Below are 23,068 nucleotides of genomic sequence, written 5' to 3'. Positions count from 1 at the left end.
CTCCTTCAAATTTTGGGTCGACCATCGCTAGTGGGGGCATTATGAATTAGCCAACCAAGCTAACGGGTCGGGAAGTGAGTTATCGGCGGTGCAAACGCTCTTCAAACTTTTTATCCGCATGCTACACGTTTACGCGAGTGCCACCTGTGAAAGGCCCGCACAGCCTACGATGCGCATTAGAAGTCGTACATGAGGACGCGCTCGAGCCAGGTACGTTACGTTCCTCGAACCGTTAACGGCTGAGCTCGCGCTCGTTTAGACCCGCACTGCGCGCGAGGGGCTCGTTACTGGCGACCTAGCTGTCATGCTAACTGCCGTTTCGGGGAGCCTCTCGCCGTCTCCTAATTTAAAACGTAATGCGCAGGGCTCTCCTGCTTTGTGGTCTTCCTTTTCAGATTGTTCGTGTCTTTTAGCCCGTAGTGTGCTAGCTAACTAGTTAGCTAACCTCCAGAGTACGCGACGTTGCGTGCTATTTAGCCAGTAGCATTAGCTCATCCGTGCACAAGTGTACAAGACGAAAAAGCGAAAACACAACTTGTGTTTACTTGGGTACAAATGTGTATGGTAGGCTTAATGATGTTTAACCGGATAGGAGACCTCCTCTGCGTGTATATTGGACGCAAATCTTACCGCCACACTTCTTTGGTCGGGTTTTCTCTGCCGCAATTCCGGGGACGACTATTTATTTAAGGGCACTAGGTTAACTAGCTAAAGCACTGTAAACGTCCGTTTGTTATTGGATCGCGGTCAAAGGATTTGAATTGCTATGAACACTGCGACACACCGTGGCGTGATTTTCCAACAGACTCAAGAAAGCAAGCGCTTGTGAGGGAAGTGTTTGGTGGGATGCGATCGCTCGCTCCTGTGCGTGCGGCGTTCATGCATGATGCATTGATCCGTGTCCGGTAGAGAGCGAGCCATGTCGCCCGGTATGAGTTTCAGATTGATGCCCGAGGACCTTTCGGCGCTCCCGTTTCGTAACACCCGTCGATGGCTTATTTTGGCAGCGCGGCGTTATTATCCACCTCGAACAATTGTCCTTGCGGTTCGGGGGCGAGACGGGATCCCGTCGTGTCGTGCGACAGCGCAGCAGGGCTTCTTGTGCAACGCGAGGAATCCGTCCGCTCGTTTAGGGCAAAAGCCTGCGGCAGTGCCGCAATATGAGGCATTGCGGTGTTTTCAGAGTTGGGATGCAGGAAAAAACCACAGCGATGTAACTTTAGGTGCGCGCCGAGATCTGATTGTGTGTTTACTTGCACGGAACACGGAACTCGGTTTCAGATGATCTGATGTATTAGTGTTTACTGTAATTATTGCAAGAGATGCATGGCTACAGTCTATAAACTGGGGAAATAAAGCCAGTAATATTTCATATGGCAGAGGAAAGCTACCGGACAGTGTAAACGGACACCGTTATTGTGGGCCTGCGTCACGAACCTCTCTAGAAGCGCTCATTAAACCTGAAGCGCCACGTGTCTATAAACGGAACCCTCTCATATCACTTCTATACAGTCTTGGTCCTTGCTGGTAGGTGTTTTGTTTCATTAAAAAAAAAAAAATTCCTTGCCTTATCATTTTATTATTGGGGGAAAAAAACCCCACTCTGGCTCGGCAACAATTCAACTCAAAAACAACAACAAAAGCACTACCACAGACTTTGGTATGGATTTCAGTTGTAGGATTGGAGGACTAAGTGTACTTTGAAAATTCTTTTGAATGTTTCTTTACCTGAACACTGCGGAAGTGTGCTGCTTCGCTGATATTTAAGAGTGCGGGTACTCCAGCAACAGGCCCTTGTCATTGTGCTGACCTGTATACGTTGCTTTACAGGTACACCAAATCCACTGATCACCTAGCAACTGCTGCCACCAAGACGTTGCCCACTGGCCCCGCCCTCCAGAGATGGCTGATCCTCAGAAGGCCAATGAGCTCCCAGAATGCCCCATAGAGGGCGGGGCCACAGCAGAGGAGCAAGACATGTCCCTGAGACCCGAGACCACACCCACCAGCTCCCCTACATGTGAAGAGCCAGGCAGCGGGCAGAGTCCTACTAGAGCGCCACCCCCTGGCCTGCTGTCCATGCCCTGCTTACTGAAAGAGCTGCGCAGAGACTCCTCCCCCGAACAGCCACTCGAAGCGGTTCCTGCCTCCGCCACGGCTCAGCTCCGCCCACAAGAGGACAGCGACTCCTCCATCTGCCTGCGCTCTCCCTCCTCTTCCGGCCACCTGGGTGACTCGGACACGCTCTCCTCGGCAGAGGAGGCAGCCGAGCCCGCCCCGGCGGCGGCCGGGCGGAAGTCGTCGCGGCGCTCGCGCTCCGAGAGCGACGCCTCGGGCGTGGCCATGGCGGCGAAGAAGAACCGCTGCCAGGAGAGGCAGGTGAACGGGCGGGGCCGGGGGCGGGGCCCGCGCAGCCAGCGGCAGAAGGAGCGCATGCGCATGCTGCGGCAGAAGCGGGAGGCGGCAGCCCGGCGGAAGCCCGACCTGCTCCAGGACAGCAGCACCAGCGACAGCGACATTACCGCGCACTCTTCCTCCTCGTCCTCCTCGTCTTCGGCCTCGTCCGACAACGAGGGTGGCGCGGTCAACTCGCACCCCACAGGTAACGCTCGCGGGGAGGTCGCCTAAACGCCTGAATGCACGCACCTGGCACAGCCTGCGTTGCCAGTGTGAGTTTTTGGGGTTGGCTAGAGATCGCCTGGCTCGGCGTGTTGGATGGAGACACCGAGCTAACAAATACAACCGCCCGCTTTGGGCCAGACATGGTTGCTCGCTAACTCCAACTTTACAGTAAAGCTTCCGTACTTTACAGTAAACCTTTTGTACTTTACAGTAGAGCTTAATTTCTGGGAGCAGGCTTTCACCTGGTGACACTTAAAAGATTGGTATGCGCTGGTGTGAACACCTATACTTACTCACTTTGACACACACACGCACACACACACATATACATATGCAACAGTCTCTCAGCAAAGAGCTTGGTGCATGTTGATGGAATGACTTAAATACACAACATTCTGACTGGCACACCACCGCACGCAACATTTTTTTGGAGAATTACATACTCCTGTGTACTGTGCTGAAAATGCTCTTGTTCACAGGCACGCACAAAGCCAAAACCTGGAGCCTCTTGGTAGACACATACACACGCGCACACTCGTGTATGACGGGCCTTTCCCGTGGTTATTTTAGTGTATGCGTTGTGGATGATGTCCCACTCAGACTGTCAGTAGTGGAATTTGTGAGCCCCAAACACTGCTTTTCCCAGTCTTCCTGAAATCACCCGGCAGGTCTTTTTCCTCACTTGCAAAACATTTATACAAATGTGGTCGGAACAGCCAGCGTTTAAATAGCTAAGCGTGGCTCGACACGACAGTGAAAACGACGTATTCCAAATAGAGTGATGAATAGGTGACTGGGGCCTAAAGTGAGCGGAACCAAATAGCTGCGTCACTGCACAAACACGGCGAGATGAAGCCGGCTGTCGCGGGAGCTCCGGCCACTGGGAAGCGAAGGTGAAAAAGCGACCCGCGCACAGCATTTCTTTCACTGTCCAGAAAGGTGTCGCGGCCGCGGCGATGTCTGCTCAGGTGTTGCGTAAGCTCCCTGCTGAGTTCTAGAAACCGGTCCCAGAACGTCTCGGCCGCTTTACGCCGCCCACGCCTCGTCCGTAATCTTCCCAGCTTCCGCACCCGAGCAGAACATTACCTCACCATACTGTTCTCAAACAACCCCCCCCACCCCCTGGCCCTGGAGAGGCTAGAAATGTTATTTCCCACATGCTCCTGTGTTTAAGGTGAATTGGCTGTTGGCGACGTGCTGTATAGAGCGATCTGTAATATTAGCGAGTGCCTGGGGAAATGCAAAAACGTTGGAGAATCTGATTTGTTTTTGTGTGGGTTTTTTTTTTTTTTTTTTTTTTTTTTAAGCAGGTGCTTCTCACGTATGCTCGGGTGTTGTTTTTGTAGAAACATTTAGTTTGCAACATGGCCCTCTTTCTTTTTATACGGCAGTGGAAACATTTAAGTCTTTCCTTGGTTTTTGCTGTAAGAGTTTAATTTCTGTAATAATATTGCATGCGTGTTGAGCATTGTACTGAGTAGTAACCCCGTGCCTTGCCATTAAGAGTCATTTTGTGTTCAGTTGGGCTTCCACTGTTTAGGAAGAAAAAGTCGCAAGTTAAGATTACACCCTTGAATGTACTAAACACATCGAACCCTGGAGATGGTTAATTTGTTTTGACTGAAATGATTTTCACATGAGCACCATGAATCATCAGAACACCCACAAGAGTGTCTGTACATTGTGATTTGTTAGCGCGCTCATTTACATATTACATCCTTCCATGCTATCGGTACTGCAGAGGCCAGTCTTGTGATATCTATTACCAACTGTTGTATTGTGAAGTCCTTGTGTTGCGAATAGGAAGGATGCTCAGTGGTCTAAACACACACACACACACACACACACAAAACAAGCAGCCTCTCAAACATGTCAGTTCTTTTCAAGCTCTCATAGCATTCACTTAAAGCAGTTAAACTCTTCTCCAGCAGATGGCGACGCAGAGTCTAAGTGTGAGTCTGCTTTCCAAAAGCCTTGCTGAGGGCTTCCTCTCGATGCACACATGCATGAGTTCTCCAGTGCTCTGAGCCCTTTGTGCTGGTGGTGGGGGTTCTTTTCCCCTTTTCACCTGCAGTTTTTTCTTCAGTGTACTGTTAACATGAAGATTACTATTGCAAATAAACCACGTTTTCACTACCCAGCTCTGAGCACAGGTGGTGGGAGAACCGCTGTCCACCGTCGCCGTCTGCTGAGTGGCTCGCCAGTTAGCTGGGGGGCTCGTGTCAGAACAGGAGAAGCCCCGAACTCTACACTGTAGCGGATCTCTGGCATTAGATTTGAGATTGTACAGCATTGACTAGTACTTTGATGATACTTAAAAGCGCATTAAACGTTTAAGGACACTGCAAGGTGTGTGTCTGTCTGTCTGCATCCCATGGATCCCGAAACATGGTTTGCTTTTACAGACAAGTAATTAATAGACTTTGATTGATTTGATCTATTTATTTATTTACTTGCATATTTGGGCTTGCATCTCTTTATTGGTTGGATTAGATCAACAAGCATTTTGGTCTGAGGATTCGTTTTCTTTCCAGTAGGGCCTGTCTTGTATTGGGTTGGTGCACTGGGAGGTCTGCATGATTGTTGCCTAGCCTGTCAGCATGACCGCCGGCGTGCACGCCGTAAACGCCGCCGCTCTCGCACGCTGCGGTTTTTGTCCTTTTCTGCCGCTTACCTCTGTGTCTGTCTTCTCGGCGCCTGCCATCTGTCTTTAAGCTGGTCGCCGTGGAAGCGAAGCCTCCAGAGCCACAGCGCAGGGACTGCTTGATGGGGGCGTGGCTAGCGGCAGCCTGGGCGGAGTCTTGGAGGAAGCGTTGACACGGTTCGCTACCATGCAGAGACAGACTGAGGAGAGATTCCGTGTGTGGATGGAGAGGTTGACCCGCCTTCATTCCGACGACGACAATGACCAATCGTCCAGCGAGAATCCAGAGGCGCGGAGTAACGTCAGTTCCTTCCTGCCTTCGTCCGAATCGCAGGAAACGCTGGCAGCCTATCAGATTGCCCGACTGAATGCCAACCCCCTCCCGCACACCCAGGCCAACGCCCTCAACGGTATCCTGGATTCACCCGACCCAAACTTGCTTAACGTGTAAGGGAAGCGGGGCCTGGCCACTGAGACGCTTCAGAGAAGCTCGGATCCATCTTCAGAATTTGGTTGAAGGCAATACACGGGTCCTTCACACTGTCAGACCGACACTTCCCCATCCCTCTCTCGGATACTCTCTCTCTAGTATCCCTCTCTCCCACGTCTCTTTGTCACCCTCCATGCATTATCTCCCTTCGCCTCTCTCCATCCGTACACCTCTGCCCCTCCGCTCCTCCCGTAAGGGGGTGGGGGGTGCTCCTCGTTAGCGTGCGTGCCTTGAAGAACTCTCCTCCACTCCAGAGTCTCGTCCTCCCCGAGCTCAGATGCAACCTGTGCATCCTCTCCACACAGAGCGAGATGCCTCCCGCCGTGTCGGAGTTGAGACAGGTTACTGCTTAGAAACCTGTTCTTCATGCTGGATTGGCTTTCTTTTTACATGTCTGACAGGTCGACCAAAGAACTCAGAACTGTTAACTTCCGTTAGTGGTTTGATTTCAGTTAGGTTCAAGGTTTGTTTTGTATTATATTCCAGCGCCTGCATGTAATGAACAAAAACTATAAGCAGTAATGCATGAAATATCAACACTGTGGTGTAATTACTAACAAAACTGGCCTACAGTTGCATATATACTAACATTCTCACCCTCACACAGGGATGTTTATGAAAACCTCATATTGAAGTTTTGAGTGCGTGTATGTTACTGAAACAAACAAACACACACACACACGCATGCAAACATACAATTAATAATTCCATGCAAATGTTAGCAGACGTGCAGACCCAAACAGAAGGGCCTTACGGAGAACCTTCACCGTTTACCCGTTCCACACAATTAGGGTCTTTTATCCACTTGATTTTATATCAACAGGGTTTTTTTTATTTAGTTTTTGCAGATAGAAAAATAAGTGCATTATTTAAAATGCAGATATAAGGGCAACAGGAACAGGGTATTTTATGTTTGTTTGGGTTTTGTTTTTTTTTTGTTTTTTGTTTTTTTTTTAATAATGGATGACGATAGCAAGTGTGTGTTCTGGTCTCTTTGTATGTGTGCTTGGCCATCAGCAGTTTGACGGACCTAACCCTAACACGCACTAACTTAAACTGGCTAGCAGTGTAAAGCGATGGTTTGTGGTTTGCGGCCAACTTTTGCAGACATTTTGCTTAAAATCTAACACACACACACACGCGCGCGCACCACGGCAGGGCTGAAAAGAAAACGTCAGGGTTTTTTAGTGTTACGCTAACGAGCAATGTGCTTCCACAATGAGTCTGTTGGAACTGAAAGTGTGAGTAAACTGCAGAAGGAAGGAATGAATGGTTTTGTTGATACCTGGTCTTTGTTTTTGTTCTTGGGATCCATTGTACGTCATGTTTTGGTGCCTGATCAAAATTAAATAAGGATGATGTCATTTATGTTCCTCTTCCCATATTTTATGTTTGGGTGGAAGTTGTGGTTTTAATTACTGATTTGTATAATTCTCACACCCCAAATAAAAGCTTTGTATGTGATATGTTTGTGTGTGTGTGTGTGTGTGTGTGTGTGTGTGTGTGTGTGTGTGAGTGAGTGAGTGAGTGGTTTTTGGATTGGGTTGGATGTGAGAGGGTTTTTAGCACTTATATGATTACTTACTTCAGTTTTTGGGTTTAAACTTTTGGAATGAGGACCTTAAAAAAGAAAGCACTTCAGAAAGGTCTGGAAATTTAATTTGCACATTTTCCCTTTAGCCCTAATATAATCAGCAAGCCTTGACATGTTTGTTGTTTGAAACTTCCCTCATTAACTTTTGCACTGGCTAATTTAGATAGCAAGTTTTGGAAGCTCACAAATCTTCCCTAAATACCCACCCAAATCTTCATATCCTAAATTCAGTCCTTACATGATGTTATATAGACTCTAAAAATTCTGGCAGCTGTTAATTTATGGGGGCACACACACAAAATGAATTGATTTCTTAATTGGAAGGCAAAATTATATTGGAAAGCTTGAATTTATACAGATGATGTAGTTCTACTTTAAACTGAAAAAAAATGGAAAACAGTGGAAAGGGGGATGAAATTGCCCATTTCCTTACTTACAAATGTGCGTTTTACCCAATGCCCGTTCTCTCTTCTCTATGATTCTGACTGAACCCCACAGCCAAACAGTTCAGGTCATTAGATTCAGAATTCGTCAGAATTAAACCTGGAAGCAGTACAAAATTACACTCAAAATATGCAAGCTTTTCTCTCAAGATTATACAACAATATTGATCTCAATAGTAAAATACGGAAGTGATCCATAATATGGGAAGCATTTCCCACAAAGATAAATTCCAAAAATGTGCTTGTCCACCATTTCATTGACCACAAGCACCAGCATACAAATAACGTAATAGAACGTAAACCAGAGAGTACACTTGACCAAGGAGATGATGTGTAAGATGTGGCTGGTGGGCACTAATATTTGCGCTCTCGCAGGAAACGTAAGGGACCGGTCCCGTTCGTTCTGGATGATGGCCAGCCCATCAAGCAACCGCTGAGCACGTGCAGTCTTGTTTTAACTGTGCTGTCCCCTGTGTGGCCATCCCTCTACAACCTGGGTGGTCTTCAGTTAACAGCACATGACCTTTACAGACAAGAAAACAGTATTTTATGTTGGAAAAGTCATAATGCAATAAAGTGGCATCACTGGGCAAAGAACCTCAATTGTAGAGCTGATTGAAGCCTTTCAGTTGTCTCGGGGTCCCATTGTGAAATGAAGCAAACAAAAATAAAACCGTCTTTGTGAATGTTGCCTGTGAGCTAGTTCTACATAAACACACTAATACTTAAGACTTCAATACCCAAATACCCTCACATGGTGTCAAATGTGATACCATTTATAACCCATGTATTATAACCAGGTTGTGTGTGTGTGTGTGCGCGTGTGTGCGCACGCAGCTATTGGTGTGTGTTTGACTTTTTTCCAGCCAGTGACACACATAGTGTCCATATAGTTTACCAAAAATACTATGGAGTGCTTGACTAGTTTGATGGTATGACTGAATCTGACTGGTAAGTTTAGTTCTTGTTTTAAACTCCTTAAATAGCAGTAGATCATAGAAGCTATTTAATATTCCCATAAACAAAAGTATTTAGACATAAAAGTTATTTAATCTGTGGAGCTCAGGACAAAAAGAATGCCATGTGTAGTATATTGATTTGACGCCGTGTGTCTGTGTGTGTTACAGAAGGCCCTGCAGTGATTGGCCAGTATGACGTCTCAGACACGCACTCTGAACAGGAACAGCAGCAGCCTCGCACGCTCGCAGGTCAGTTGCCATGGTTACAGAGGCGGTGCAGCACCGTGGACAAAGCGTCTCGGATGCTTGTACTCTACATCCGTGGTTTTCTGAATTGAAGTCAAGCGCTATACCTGTAATGCAGCGCGGGCTCTTGGGTTAGCCATTTGGATGCCGCTTCAAGTCATCAGCAAGCGAAAGTGGTCTCACACCCCGCGTAGGTTTAAAGACTCCCTTGTCCCCTTGCTGTTACTGTAGGTCCAGTAGAGGCGGAGCCTCCGCGGGTAGGTCCGGCATCCTCTGACAGCGAGGTGGAGATTGTGGGCGTGCAGGAGAACGCCAGGTGAGCCGCGTCCCCGTCACCACACCTGGTAGTCTGGATTTAAAATGGGGCGAAGGGGAAACGGACGTAACTTTGCTGGGAAACGTCAGAAGTGTGCAAGTACAGATGTTCCAAATGTGGCCAAAATGATGAGAAATGACATCAAATGAAAAATGAAATGGCAAATGAAAAATTGAGTTTTTCCCACTACTGTCCTAGACATGCAGTTTGAACTGAAGTTTCACAGCTGTCGAATTGACCGGGTTGACATCATTCGTTTTATATATGAAATATATTTAGAAATATATTTAAATATATTTGTGTAAATGTTCACTAAGGATTTTGTATTCATTGGTTTTCCACTTGTTTCCTATAGTGCTGTGTCTAGGTTTCCAAGAGGTGGAGTCATCCAGTCTCTTTCTTCATGGAAGCAGCGAGCCCCGCCTCCTTGGTCAGCGGTCAACACCCAGACTGGCTGGGCCCCACCCCCTGAAGTGGTGGATCTGACACTGGATGAAGACAGACACAGATATCTGCTGTGATCTTACATGCACACACAACCATGCACCACACACACTGTGCACGCATACATATACCGTGGACCTGAGTGTCTTAAAACATTTTAAAATGAGTCCCTTTCTTGATTTGGTTACATGAGTAAAACTACTGAAAAGGTCCTTGGATAACTCTTCAGTAGTTTGTTAAACGATTCTGAAAAGTCTCCCAACCACCCCCACCCCCCCCATCCCCACGAAACCGTGGTCGTAACATGTTAATTGAACACACGCGAAAGGTTGTTAAAAATGAGGCTTGCGCTGATGCTTTACCTCCGTGTAGCCAAGTGTTTGGAACACCAGGCAGGGGTCCACACCCCCGACTACACGCGTGGACGTCCGCGCGAGGGCATGACTTGGACAAGTAGCGTTACGGCAGAAGAGTCAGTCCTCCCATTTCTGGAAGTAGAGGTTACTTTAGAAGTCGTTTCCTTCAATTAGTTCAGAGATACATGAAAAAAGCAGGATTTCCCGCCTTGTTCTGTATCATATGGTGAGCTTATCCAATCAGATTTGCTGTACTCAGTTCCACCAGATTTCATAGCTGAACCCCTGACTGATGGATTTGTCAAGACTACTGTTAGAGCGACACCTAGTGGCCATTAATGGTGGTAATGCAGGGACACAGACTCACTGCATGTCATTTTACTGGCTGCAATGAAATCTTTTTTTTCTTTTTTAGTTCTGAGGAGAGACGAGCAGGTTAAATCTCCAGTGCTTTGAGTAGCTTGGCCAACACACCTAGAAACATCTCACACACACACACACACACACACACACACACAGCTGCCACTAGTCTCAGGTGTCGCCTACTCGTTCGGACGTGCTAGTGTAGGAACTTGCTGTAAAGCTGCTTCGGGACCCGCTGGTGCAATAACACGGGTTTTACTCTAACCATAGCAATACCCTGACTGCTTCTGCGTGTGCATAAGTGTGTGTGCATGTGCAACATGGAGAGAGAGAAATATGGGTGTGTGAGAGTGATGCAGAGGTCAGTGTGTGTTTTTTATGTCTGAAATGTGTAATGCTGCTGTAGGAGCAGAGCTGCTGTGTTTGTGTGTGTGTGTGTGTGTGTGTGTGTGTGTGTGTGTGTGTGTGTTCGCTGTCACCTTCTGCCTTCAGACACACTCACGCTAAGGTCTATTTTGTGTGGTCACAGAAATGGGCCTTCATGCCAGTGGAACTTATCCCAAAAAAAGGGAAAAGAAGAAAAAGAATCGCATCAATGTGTGAACATTTTAATACCGATAATGACAATATAAGTAGTGATTTGTAGTTATTTAAGTAACTGATGCTACTGTAAATCAACTGTTTCATATAGACCTGCAGATGTTTCTATATTGTTTGCTTTGGCTACATCTTTGCTGTCTCATAATGCAGCGTTAGCTGTGACTATTAATATTTAAAGTGTGTTTTTCCTTATGTTGAATATGGATCATTTATTTAAAGGGAAGAGACAGGCCTATTAGTTTTTGATGTGGTTACTGACAGATTTATGTAGGACTTTTTGGTTTTGTTTTGGGTTGGTTTTTTTTGTTTGTTTTTTTTTTGTTTTGTTTTTTGGTTACCAAGTTTCGTTGGCATAATTAAGTATATTTTTTGTTTCTCTTCAAGATCACATATTGTCTGACTGTATTGGGAAAGGGAGGTTTTCCACTGAAACGTACACCTGAACTCTCACGTCCCCGTTGATGGCATGGGTTCTTGCAGGGTTACATGCGGTCATGGCGGTTTCCACATAGTAGCATGTTTGGTGTAGGGGACACTTGAAGGGGGGTCGGAGGTGATTAATAGCATTGACACCTGTGCACTTCAGAGGGCCTGTCTGCAACACAAAACACGTGCCATCGGCGGTGTGAAATTGGCTAATGTTTGCACCATGGCATGTTGGGGGTGGCTGAGGCAGGAGGCAGGGTGTAGTGTTGTCAAGGCTGTTATAGATGAGTTAGAATACTGAACCGTCTACTGAGCGAAACTATATTCTGTGGAGCCAAGTTCAGGAGTCTGGCAGGACCGGAGTACAAAGCCCAGCAGATGAGCGTGACGTCAGCCGTTAGGCAGAACTTCCACGTGCTGGCGTAGTCCCCTGATGGGGACCAGCTTCAACTGTACCATTAATCTGCAAGATATGGAGCATAACTGCTGTAATGTTTTACCATTTTAACTCTCGATCATGCCTGGGCCCACCCATCTCTGCCTGGTATGACCTATCCCCATTAATGGAGACATTTGAGGCTACCCACTGTGTTCAGTTGGCTGGCGACAGAGGGGAACTGACCAATAATCATTGGAAGTGGATGAACATGGGGTCAGCCGTCTATGAACAGGTCTTGTTTTGCACCATCCCTTTCTTCATATACTCCCCTTTAGAGATGTTCTTAAGGTGGCCAGGAGAGCACAAAGGGGCTGCTTCTGCCTGACCAGTGTGTTAAAGAATCAGCTCTAATGGAGAGGCACAAGTTTCCTCCAAATGTCACAAAAGGGCAAAGTCATCATGCTTGCAGTGTGAGTGTCAGGCATCCGTTTACTGGGCATAGATATCACGGGAACACAGAACTGAGTGTTAAGCTAGAAAGAGTCTTGTTAATTAAACTATTAACTAATGAATTTCTTAACCCCCAGGGTTAGCTGGTGATGGAAAACGAGGACAAAATAAAAAAAACGTTTGAAGGCAGTTAAAATTAGCAATGTCAAGGGCTTTAAATTATGTTACTTTAGAATTCGAACAGTTTGGATAGGGGTGAATGGATTGTTTACATCTGCACTTCAGTTCTGAGGCTAAATGAACAAATTGGTCATATCTAAGCTCACGACCAGGTTTGGAATCGAGTAATTTATTAATGTAAAAATGAGAGCAGCATCTCAGACCTTTACGAGGAATTCGACAGCTTCCGTTATGCCGTCAAGAGACTTCACATGCACACGCCGCACAAAGTCCGGAAGGTCCTCTGATATACACGTCATCTACATTAAGATTTTTTTTTTTTTTATTGTTACTGATGTTAACATCATTTCTAGGAACAGATCCATGCAAAAATAGTCTAGTCATATAAATTGCCCAACAGCAATAAGGATGCATGGATTTCACCATTTTATGCACCATCCAAATAAGAAAATAGCCCCACTCCCATTTATTTATTTATTTTTTGGACAGTATTTTAAATTATGAAGATGTTATTCTTTTTTTTCTTTTTTTTTTTGCTTCTGCAAGTCCTCTACTTCCTTTAAATGATGAGTATGTAGAATAAAATAAGACTATTTTAAGATAAATAAATAAACCTATTTAAAGAGGAGCTGTTTCTGAGTCATTCCTTTGATTTGTTTTTGCAAAGCAGTTGATTGACAGCAAAGATTGTTTGTGTGGTGTGTCCAAATACAGGGAACCAGAAGTTCAAATAGGCATGTTTTTGGAATTGCAAGTGCATGGATATGATCATGCACAGAATATCTTATTCACACATCTACATGTCCAAAGCCTTGTGCGCACAACATCCAAGCAGACCCAAGTACCCTTCGTGGGAAAGTAACTCATGACCTCTGACCTTCAGGCACTTTGGGGGGATGGGTGTTAGGGCCAGGCAGCTGCCACGAGAGATCTGTTCAGTCCTCTGGACAAAAAACTTAAAAGTTCCCTGCTTGCTCACTCTCTCTCTCACACATACACACACACACACACACTTCAGCTGTATGCTAATGTGTGTTTGTGTGCAATCTGTTGCACTAATAGGACAAGTTTTTTTTTTGTTTGTTTGGTTTTTTTTACTATATGAGTGTGGTCATTCCTGGGAAAATATCATTTATTTTAAATGTTTGCCTCAGTTTAATGATTTGTCACGTGTGTTCTGCATTCCCCAAGCAAGAATTACAGATATCCAAAACAAAGGCTCCATAGCCTGTGCTGGAGACATCAGTGATGACCTCAAGGAATGAAAAATAATCTGGAAAAGTTTTGATTACATTTATACATTTTTTTGGTGTAACTATGTTACATTTGATTCATTGGCATGGATAGTTACCATTTTTTGGGTTCACTTAGATTTGCCTATACAGTATACATATGAAATTATCTTAAGTAGCATAACTATGTTCACATAAAGTTCAGTAAGTGGCAATACTGATATTGATCTACGTAGTCTGAACGAAGGAGTACTTCAAGCAATATTGTTGATCAATGTCTAAGTAATATTTTAGGAATAAGAAATGCAATATCGTTTAAAATGGCATGTATGCAAAAAATTGAAAACTACTGCTAGTAATAAGGGCTTGGCAAAAAACAAAAACGAAACTAGGTAAGTTCATAGCCTTTTAACCCACTGAAAAGGAAGGAAATCTGATCTCTTCAGTGAACTGAAATGAATGACCCCTCCCCCAGTGAAGAACAGCTGTCAGTACTGCAGTGGAGAGACTAACTCCTTTGCAGGTTTTTAAAAACTAAATTTCTACCTAAATTGGTCGATAGTACGTCACCCAGTTTATATCAATAAAGTCTCGTGTGAGAAAAAGCAGAGCAAAAGTACGCTGTGCACAACTAATGACGTTTTATAAAGGTTTGTGTTCTAAGGTTAGTATGTGTCTATACACACTGCGATTAGTTTGCATTCGTTTTGCGTACTTCATATGTTAAAGACATTACATATCAAGGCAACGTATCACCTCTTAAGTGTGAAATAGCAGGAAGGAAGGAATATCAAATTGCCTTTTGGTGTGTTCATGTATTACCTGTGTGTTCTGCTTACCTGTAAAATGGAAATTGGCCAGATGTCACTGCAATTATGAATGCAATTGTATGTTTCAAACAGTGCTCTGGGAGGCGGGGGCGCCATGTGTTGCGGCTGGCAGACGGAACAGAAGGAGCAGAGCTAATCAGAGCTCAGGGCTCAGTGTCCGCGGATGTGTCTGGAAGCGGGGGAGGGGGCAGATAACCGACATATGGGGCCGGTTCGGTCGGCGGAGCCCCGTCAGCAAACCCAGGTCAACCGGCCTTCCTACCATGGCCATGTTCATTCACGCCGATGCGAAAGCACACGGCACATGCGCGTCAATACATTAGCGATACATTTCCGGTCCTTTTCACTCGCTCATGTTTTAACTCTGGTGAAGAGACCAATCTTTCATGGGATACAAAACCTATTCGTGTTGTCTGAATCTTAAATCACTCGGGGAAAAGAAACTTATCGATGATTTTAACCTGTATGCGCAGCTGTGTGTTCTTTTGGTGACAAAAAAAATCGATCAAATCTGAACGGAGTTATCGTTATCGTTTAATTGGCATTTCTCAGCATTTAGCAGTAATTTCCACATTTTAATTATCTATCTATCTATCTATCTATCTATCTATCTATCTATCTATCTATCTATCTATCTATCTATCTATATCTATATCTATATATATATATATATATATATATATATATATATATATATATATACATACATACACACATATACACACACACACACACACACGCCGCCTCCTGCCGTATTTGCGCCCGCACTCCTGCGTGCAGGTCCGGGCTCTGACGCGCCGAGCGTTCACAGGCGCCTCGCGCCTGGCAGGGACTCCATTGGCTGGCGCGCGCGCGCGCGAGCCCCAGGAAGTGCGCGCGCGCGCGCGCTCGGCGATTGGCCCCGCGCGTCCTTTGTGCGCGAGGCAGCTGGCGTCGCGGCTGCATTCTGAATGGTCCTGCGCCGGACGCGAAGGTGTCCATGGGCTGTCCGTCTGACCGGCTAGCACCGCAACAAAGGAGCCAGGATGGTGTTAGTTCATGTCGGATATCTGGTTCTTCCCGTGTTTGGTTCAGTGAGGAGCAGAGGTATCGTTTTTGTTTTTTATTCCTCTTCTTACTAACGAACCGGCGCTGCGGGCAGCGCGTACGCGTCAACGGAGCGAGCCGCCCTGGTCAGAAAGCCTGTCCGGCTGGCCCGAGGAGCTCGCGTAGCTCAGCAGCACAGATACGGAGCTGGTCTGCAGCTAGCACGCAAGCTAGCCGATGTGAATCATTGCACGGCTGGCTCTCTGCTCTGCGGCGCTTTTGCAAAAGATGATGCTAGCGCGTTAGCCAGCATCCTCACTGGGAGGTTGTGGCAAGCTTTTGTGAGCTTGTGTGAGTATCGCTCGCACACAATGGTCAGGAGCTGCAGTGACATTTTTTTTGTCTCTGTGGTTGTCTTTAAAGGCAGAGGTCAGGTCGACACGAATCAGTTGATAATGCAATTTTTAATTTGTTCCGTGTACAGCCGGGAATTACGAAACGCCACTGCCAATACACAAATCACATCCTTTGTGTAGTAGCCGCAGCTTATTTCGCTTGATATTCTTGTCGCCTCCTCATTTGGCACGCTAGTCATAAACTAATAACGTTTTTCTTCTCCGTTAAATTCCCTCACGTCTACGCCTCTCCGAGCGCTGATATCAATGAATAATTAAACATGGCTTTTACGTCCAACATTGAGCTCGCTAGGTGGGTAGGCAGCTAAGCCTTCGCGCCGCAGTGTGTGCTGTTAGACAGAGGAGAGGGTCCCAAAATATCCTCAGATGAACCTGGTTAGAATTCACGCCTTGTGCTCCAAATGTTTGGGAACTGATCCGTAAAACCGTAAACTCGTTTCTGTCCTGTGTGGTTGACAATTGCTGTACTCTTCGCATAAAGTCCTAAATGGCAAATAGTCGCATTTTAGGTCTCGCCGTAGCCAGGCAATTTTCCATCAGAAAAAAAAAGAAATTCATTTGTGTGCAGGATCTGTGCTGATTATGTAATAACATGACGATCATTTTTTTATGGTCATGTCGTAGCTCCAATGATTTCATTGTGCTTGTATTTGTTTCTTTTTTTTCTCCTTGTTCCATAGTCTGGAGGCTGCTTCTGCATACCGCATTTTTCAGACCTCTCTCCCCTCCATTGTGTAGCTAACGATCACCCGCCGCCGCGTTCCTCTCTCTGCCTGTCCCGCATCTAGCTGTATTGTGACTCCCCTCTACCTCATCCCCTCTTTCCATCCGAAGACGACATTTGGCATTACAAACAAAAATTAAAAACGCCCCACTCATCCAGTATCCTTCTGTATGAGACTGCAGAATAACACACTTTTTTTTTTTTCCTGAAAAATCCTGTCTCTTTTTAAACTGTCATTGTTGCTCTTATAATAACCCATTGTAGCGATTAGCTGTTACAAATGTCATTGTGATTGTCCCATTTTCCCAGCGAGGGTTAGACTTGCTTTTCTTTTTCACTGTAAATTTCTGTGAAGTGGATGCGTTTGCACCTCACTGCGATCACAGCCAGGCTTGACAGAACGCGACCGCCGTCTGTCTCCCTGTCCATCGTGCGCTGGTGCACTGTGCCTGTGTCAACGAGCTTTATTGTTGTTTTCAGTATGTCGCGGAGACCGAGCAGGGGCAGCTGGCCATAAGTTACAAGGCCCTGTCTCCGTTATTGTAACGGGAGCAAAACGGGGTTCTGAATGCCGCACCTGAAATTGTTCCATCCGCCCTGAGCTTTGACAGTAGACAAATTTTAAAGTACTCTTTATACCCGACATCAGTTTGGAAATACAAAAATGTTCCGTTTGACCTTAAAACGTTCCTGCTGTCTTGTTTAATTAAAGCACCAATTTAGTTCACCTGTATATTTGCAAAGGTGATAAAAGGATTTAAATGATCACCAAGCTCTTTGAATGCTTGGTACATCATGAGAAGGTGTTTTTAGCTGTTTTTATATAGACTACATTTTAAGTAAACACAGACTGCTTTCTAAGACTACCTTCTAAGTAAACATAGACTGCTAATGATTCTAACTTCTCAGTAAACATAGGCTGCTTTCTGATTCTACCTTCTAATAAACACAGACAGCTTTCTAAATAGCTTCACTCTTTTAAGTTCAGTCAAATTACTGGGATTTGGCATTTTATGCAATTTGGCTCTAAACTCTGTTATTTCACATTTGAACTCGGATCTTAAAAACCTCAGTTTTGATCTCGTACCTTCGTCGGGGCTTAAGAGCTCCCACTGGCACACTGTACCCAGCCACGTCATCTGGCAAGCATTCCTTGCCTTTACCCACTCCACAACGGCTAGCGAAGCCGTGGTCCCACAAGCCTAGCGCTAGTGTTCCTAGCGCCGTGTGCTCCGTCGGTGTGAATGGCATCCACATTACAGGAATCATTAGAACTGCACTGCTGTAGAATTCCTCTTAGAACTTCAAAATGTCTTTATTTCTTTGGTTGTGGTTCTTTGCCTTCCGTTCTTGTATTAGGCTCTCTAATGCATGACCATGTTTGTTTATTTACTTATCTGTTTGTTTCTTTTTTTTTATTATTATTTCCCTCTTTTGTTTGTTTGTTTTTGGCATTTGAACAGCAAACTCCAATGTATTTTTGTGTAGAGATGTCCTGCTGTAATGACAATGCTGTAGTATACACATTACCCATTGGATGCTGCTTCTGTTGTTTTAACCTTATGGAGCATGGGCAAGCCTTGGCTCTTTATTTGCATGGTTATTATTATTATTATTATTATTATTATTATCACACAGTTTCACTCATACTAATATTTTCCAATAAAGACTGTAGTTTTTCCCTTAACCTTCAGTGTGTTCTCTGCTGATTTACATGTCTCCTCCCTTCAAGACCCACCCCTTTCCACTGTTTGGCCACTCTGGCCCCTCCCCCAGGCTCATGTCTCAGCTCCTCTCACTTGCCAGACTGAATCATGGGAATTTTCACCCTACTGCCTCTGGGAAATGTAGTCTCGCAGACAAAGGGGCGAGCTGTCACTTCCTCTCAGTCCAAAGCACATCCTCATTTGCATTTGTGCCTTTTTCTTGCTTGCTTTCTCTTTCTCTTCTCTGCAAGCACATGATTGTGATTTCACGTCTATGTGGAAGCCAGTGTGTTGGCTGAAGGAATACGCCGTGCTTCAGTCTGATCTATAGGCCCAAAACATTTGTCATCATCGGAAAGGAAGGCTAAGTTCACACACACACACACACACACACACACACACACACAGTTGATTGGGTAGGCTGTGCACTAATTTCATTGGGAAATCTGCTCTGGACCCCACAGCTCTGGCTGCACGCTGTATTCACAGTAATGTTTGGACGTGGGCCAGGTGAAGACAAAGCAGACAGCTCTCTGTACAAGCAAGAAGTGTCACAGTAGTCTGTAGAGTACTCTGTATAAAATTATTTGTTGTTTAAAATATCTTGGACAGTTAAATTTGTTAAATTACTTTCAAGCTCAAGTATACATAGATTATAGCTTTGTTGGTATACTATTTGAAGTTTAGTTAATGCAAGATTGTAAGGCAGCTCAGACACTATTTTTAATAAATGTATACTGACATCTTCGCATTGGAGTGATAAACACATTGTAGGGAACAGGTTTGCATCAAAGACATCATCAAATTCATCACATATCTGACGTTGGGTATTCAAATGTGATTTGTCAGACGTTCAATAATACGTGACGCTTAAGCTATATTTAACGTTAAAATGTTAATGAGGATAAAACTGAATGTTAACTAACCTGGTTATTAGGGTCGCATTTTGCTAAGGCTAAGCTAAAACCGCTAGGATTCAATTAACGTTAGTCAGAGCGGACTTTAAATAGGCCACGCCCCTTTTAAAGCGACGGCAGCCTTTAAGTAGGCCACACCTTTAATATCACAACAATGCCGGCTCTTCTCCATGCACACATGGTTTGAATGTTTTATAGGAGCTTTTTCAGCGAATAGTGGCACCCTGATATCACGTCTAGATGCGTACAAACAGGTAAGGAGGGAAAAGAAATTACAAATATGTCCTGACGCCATTGCACCTGCATTGCCAGGATTTTCCTTAATGGCTTGCTTCAGGGTGGGGGTAGAGGTGGCAGGCTTAGAGTAAAAATGTGGCTCATCTGGTAGATCCCAGGGCCTGGGTTGGGAGATGCTGCTCTAGACGACCTTTCCCCCATCTAAAGAGAGGCGGAGCTGGGGTGGAGGCTTCGGTATAACAAGTCCTTGAGCAGTTCAGGTCATTAGAAAGTGTCCCGCACTAGCAGGTCCAGGTGACAGTGCTCGGCGTCGTGCGGCTCCCTGTTCCACCGTCTGTTTGAGTGATGAAAACGTCTTTCAAGATTTGAGCCACACGTCCAGTCATCTTGATTGTCCGCTACTAGATATTCACCATGGTGGCCCGTCTTTGACTGTCCTCCGATAGTGACCGTAAATGTGAAAAAAATGCATGACATATAGATTCGGATACAGCTGGGCCAGTGTGTTATGCACATTTCATTATTTCAATATGTGATTTTTATCTTCGAGGACTTTGCCTAGTACGTTAGACTAATAAAAGTAGTCATTTCCAATTGTCTATGAAATTCATAAGAACCTCCTCATTTCCAAGATACTGTGGGCCATTTTTAAAACCTCGGGAAAAGCTTGAATGTATAATTGAAACTTTGAATTTTAATGATGCATTTCTATTTAATTTTAAAATGAGCTGCAAAACAAATGTGCAGTTAGCTGTAAATGGGCAACTGCATAAATGTCAGTGTACTCATCCAGTAACAGAACTGACTGCATAAATGTCAGTGTACTCATCCAGTAACAGAACACACTTCATAAATGTCAGTGTACTCATCCAGTAACAACACACTTCATAAATGTCAGTGTACTCATCCAGTAACAGAACTGACTGCATAAATGTCAGTGTACTCATCCAGTAACAACACACTTCATAAATGTCAGTGTACTCATCCAGTAACAGAACTGACTGCATAAATGTCAGTGTACTCATCCAGTAACAGAACACACTTCATAAATGTCAGTGTACTCATCCAGTAACAGAACACACTCCATAAATGTCAGTGTACTCATCCAGTAACAGAACACACTTCATAAATGTCAGTGTACTCATCCAGTAACAGAACTGACTGCATAAATGTCAGTGTACTCATCCAGTAACAGAACACACTTCATAAATGTCAGTGTACTCATCCAGTAACAGAACACACTCCATAAATGTCAGTGTACTCATCCAGTAACAGAACACACTCCATAAATGTCAGTGTACTCATCCAGTAACAGAACACACTCCATAAATGTCAGTGTACTCATCCAGTAACAGAACACACTCCATAAATGTCAGTGTACTCATCCAGTAACAGAACACACTTCATAAATGTCAGTGTACTCATCCAGTAACAGAACACACTTCATAAATGTCAATGTACTCATCCAGTAACAGAACACACTTCATAAATGTCAGTGTACTCATCCAGTAACAGAACACACTCCATAAATGTCAGTGTACTCATCCAGTAACAGAACACAGTTCATAAATGTCAGTGTACTCATCCAGTAACAGAACACACTTCATAAATGTCAGTGTACTCATCCAGTAACAGAACACACTCCATAAATGTCAATGTACTCATCCAGTAACAGAACACACTCCATAAATGTCAATGTACTCATCCAGTAACAGAACACACTCCATAAATGTCAGTGTACTCATCCAGTAACAGAACACACTCCATAAATGTCAGTGTACTCATCCAGTAACAGAACACACTCCATAAATGTCAGTGTACTCATGCAGCAAGACAACTAATGCTCTGTTTAAATGGCAGTGATCTTCACCCATGTTAACTAGCCTTAGAATTATCCCCAACCTACACTAAAAAACAACAGGCTTTGGTCCATATTTCATCCCGTCTGTGTTGCCGCATACAAGCAGCTTATGACACACTTATGACATCTGTTATTAAGCTCCAAGCAGGCCTGGAGTTTCAGCAGTATTTCCTGACAATGGGCATGCCAGCACTAACAAACACAGGCTCCCTGCATTCACTGTGTCTGTCAGAGTTGTAGCGCTGATCTTGGAACGTATTCCCTGGTCTCTACAGACCACGGTTAACGGCGCGTGAAAGCGAACACCTGACCCTAGACCAACAAGCCGAGCCGTTTGTAACGTGACCTGCCGCCGGTCCTGGGCAGGCGAAGGACCAAGTGTGAGGGTTTGGCTGTGCCAATGGCAGGCCACCACCTGCATAAACGTGTAAGTGAACCCGGTCTTGATGAAAACTGCAAAAGTCTTGGGCTGTCCTCCCGAGCCTGACTGTGCTGTGATGGTCCCTGTTAGGTAGTGCAAACCGTGCACGGTGTTTAGTCATACTTCGTGTTGACAGTCTAGCTACAATTGGAAGATAAATTTTTGGAGACTAGGTTAGGCTTTTGGACCGTGGTTAGGTGTCATTGCTCTGCAAAGGACTCTGTGTGTGTGTGTGTGTGTGTGTGTGTGTGTGTGTGTGTGTGTGTGTGTGTGTGAGGGAATGCAAAGTAATGTGCATTTTGAATGCATAGATACACACACACACAACTATATATATATATATATATATATATATATATATATATATATATATATATATATATATATATATATATATATATATATATATATACACACATACATACATACATACATACATATACATACATACACACACACACACACACACATTAAAAATTGTAGTAAAATACACAGAGTTTCCAGACCAACAGGACAGGAAACATGTTAAGTCATATAACATTCATTCCATGAGGTTCTAAAGTTCCCAGAGTGTAGATGAGTACACTCATATATTAATATGAGAGAGAGGTAGTTCAGAGAAACTGGACGTCCTTCATCAGCTGTGTAAGCAAAGTGCTTCCTTGTATCCTTCTTCAGATATATGTGTGAAAGCGTAAACATGTTGGTACAAATGTTCTGTCAATTTACACCTTACTGTGAAACTGGCCTTCAACACTCACTCCGAAGTCACACCTGCGGTCAACTTGAAACAGACGTGTGTAATCAAAGAGTTTTCGTCGTTTTATGAGATGTCAGTCAAATTTTTATTTAATAAAAATGGACTTCAAACCACTGAATGTCTATTATGACTTTGAACTTCAGCTGATTGGCTAAGCTGAACATAACTGAATGATCTGAGACAGAACAAACTAATCGCATTTGTCTTTGTGCAGTGAATGATAATTTGACACACCTATGCGCACCCACATACACACACACACACACACACACACACACACACACACACACACACACACACACACACACATACACACACACACACACACACACACACACACACACACACACACAGAGGCCAGTGTCGTGTGCACGCTCGAGTGCTCGTGTTCCTTAAGCAACTATAACTAGGGCTTCAGGTCTGGAA

At 44.7% G+C, this 23,068-nt stretch overlaps 2 protein-coding genes across 4 annotated transcripts in view; both read left to right on the top strand.

Moving 5' to 3' along the window:
• Positions 1 to 24: 24 nt before the first annotated feature.
• Positions 25 to 13,140, top strand: c22h18orf25 (chromosome 22 C18orf25 homolog). 3 transcript variants are annotated; one of them, XM_027032400.2, is made up of 5 exons: positions 25 to 210; positions 1,831 to 2,602; positions 8,921 to 9,001; positions 9,230 to 9,314; positions 9,670 to 13,140. In XM_027032400.2, the coding sequence occupies exons 2-5, from the start codon at positions 1,903 to 1,905 to the stop codon at positions 9,833 to 9,835; spliced, it is 1,032 nt and encodes a 343-aa protein (XP_026888201.2). In that variant the 5' UTR covers positions 25 to 210; positions 1,831 to 1,902; the 3' UTR covers positions 9,836 to 13,140. The 3 variants fall into 3 exon arrangements, with proteins under 3 accessions (XP_026888201.2, XP_035377372.1, XP_035377373.1); XM_035521479.1 differs by lacking the exons at positions 8,921 to 9,001; positions 9,230 to 9,314; positions 9,670 to 13,140 and adding an exon at positions 5,338 to 7,220; XM_035521480.1 differs by lacking the exons at positions 25 to 210; positions 8,921 to 9,001; positions 9,230 to 9,314; positions 9,670 to 13,140 and adding exons at positions 297 to 1,527; positions 5,338 to 7,220.
• Positions 13,141 to 15,491: 2,351 nt separating this feature from the next.
• Positions 15,492 to 23,068, top strand: part of rnf165a (ring finger protein 165a) — a 15,688-nt gene continuing 8,111 nt past the window's right edge. Inside the window, exon 1 of the mRNA XM_027032399.2 lies at positions 15,492 to 15,660. Within this exon, the coding sequence (XP_026888200.2) occupies positions 15,600 to 15,660 (61 nt within the window). The 5' untranslated portion in view covers positions 15,492 to 15,599. The remainder of the gene's footprint in view (positions 15,661 to 23,068) is intronic.

Source organism: Electrophorus electricus, chromosome 22 (genome assembly GCF_013358815.1).
Source record: "Electrophorus electricus isolate fEleEle1 chromosome 22, fEleEle1.pri, whole genome shotgun sequence".
Classification (NCBI taxonomy): Eukaryota; Metazoa; Chordata; class Actinopteri; order Gymnotiformes; family Gymnotidae; genus Electrophorus; species Electrophorus electricus.
Note: the sequence above shows the minus strand (reverse complement) of the source record. Positions and strands in the feature narration are given on the sequence as shown.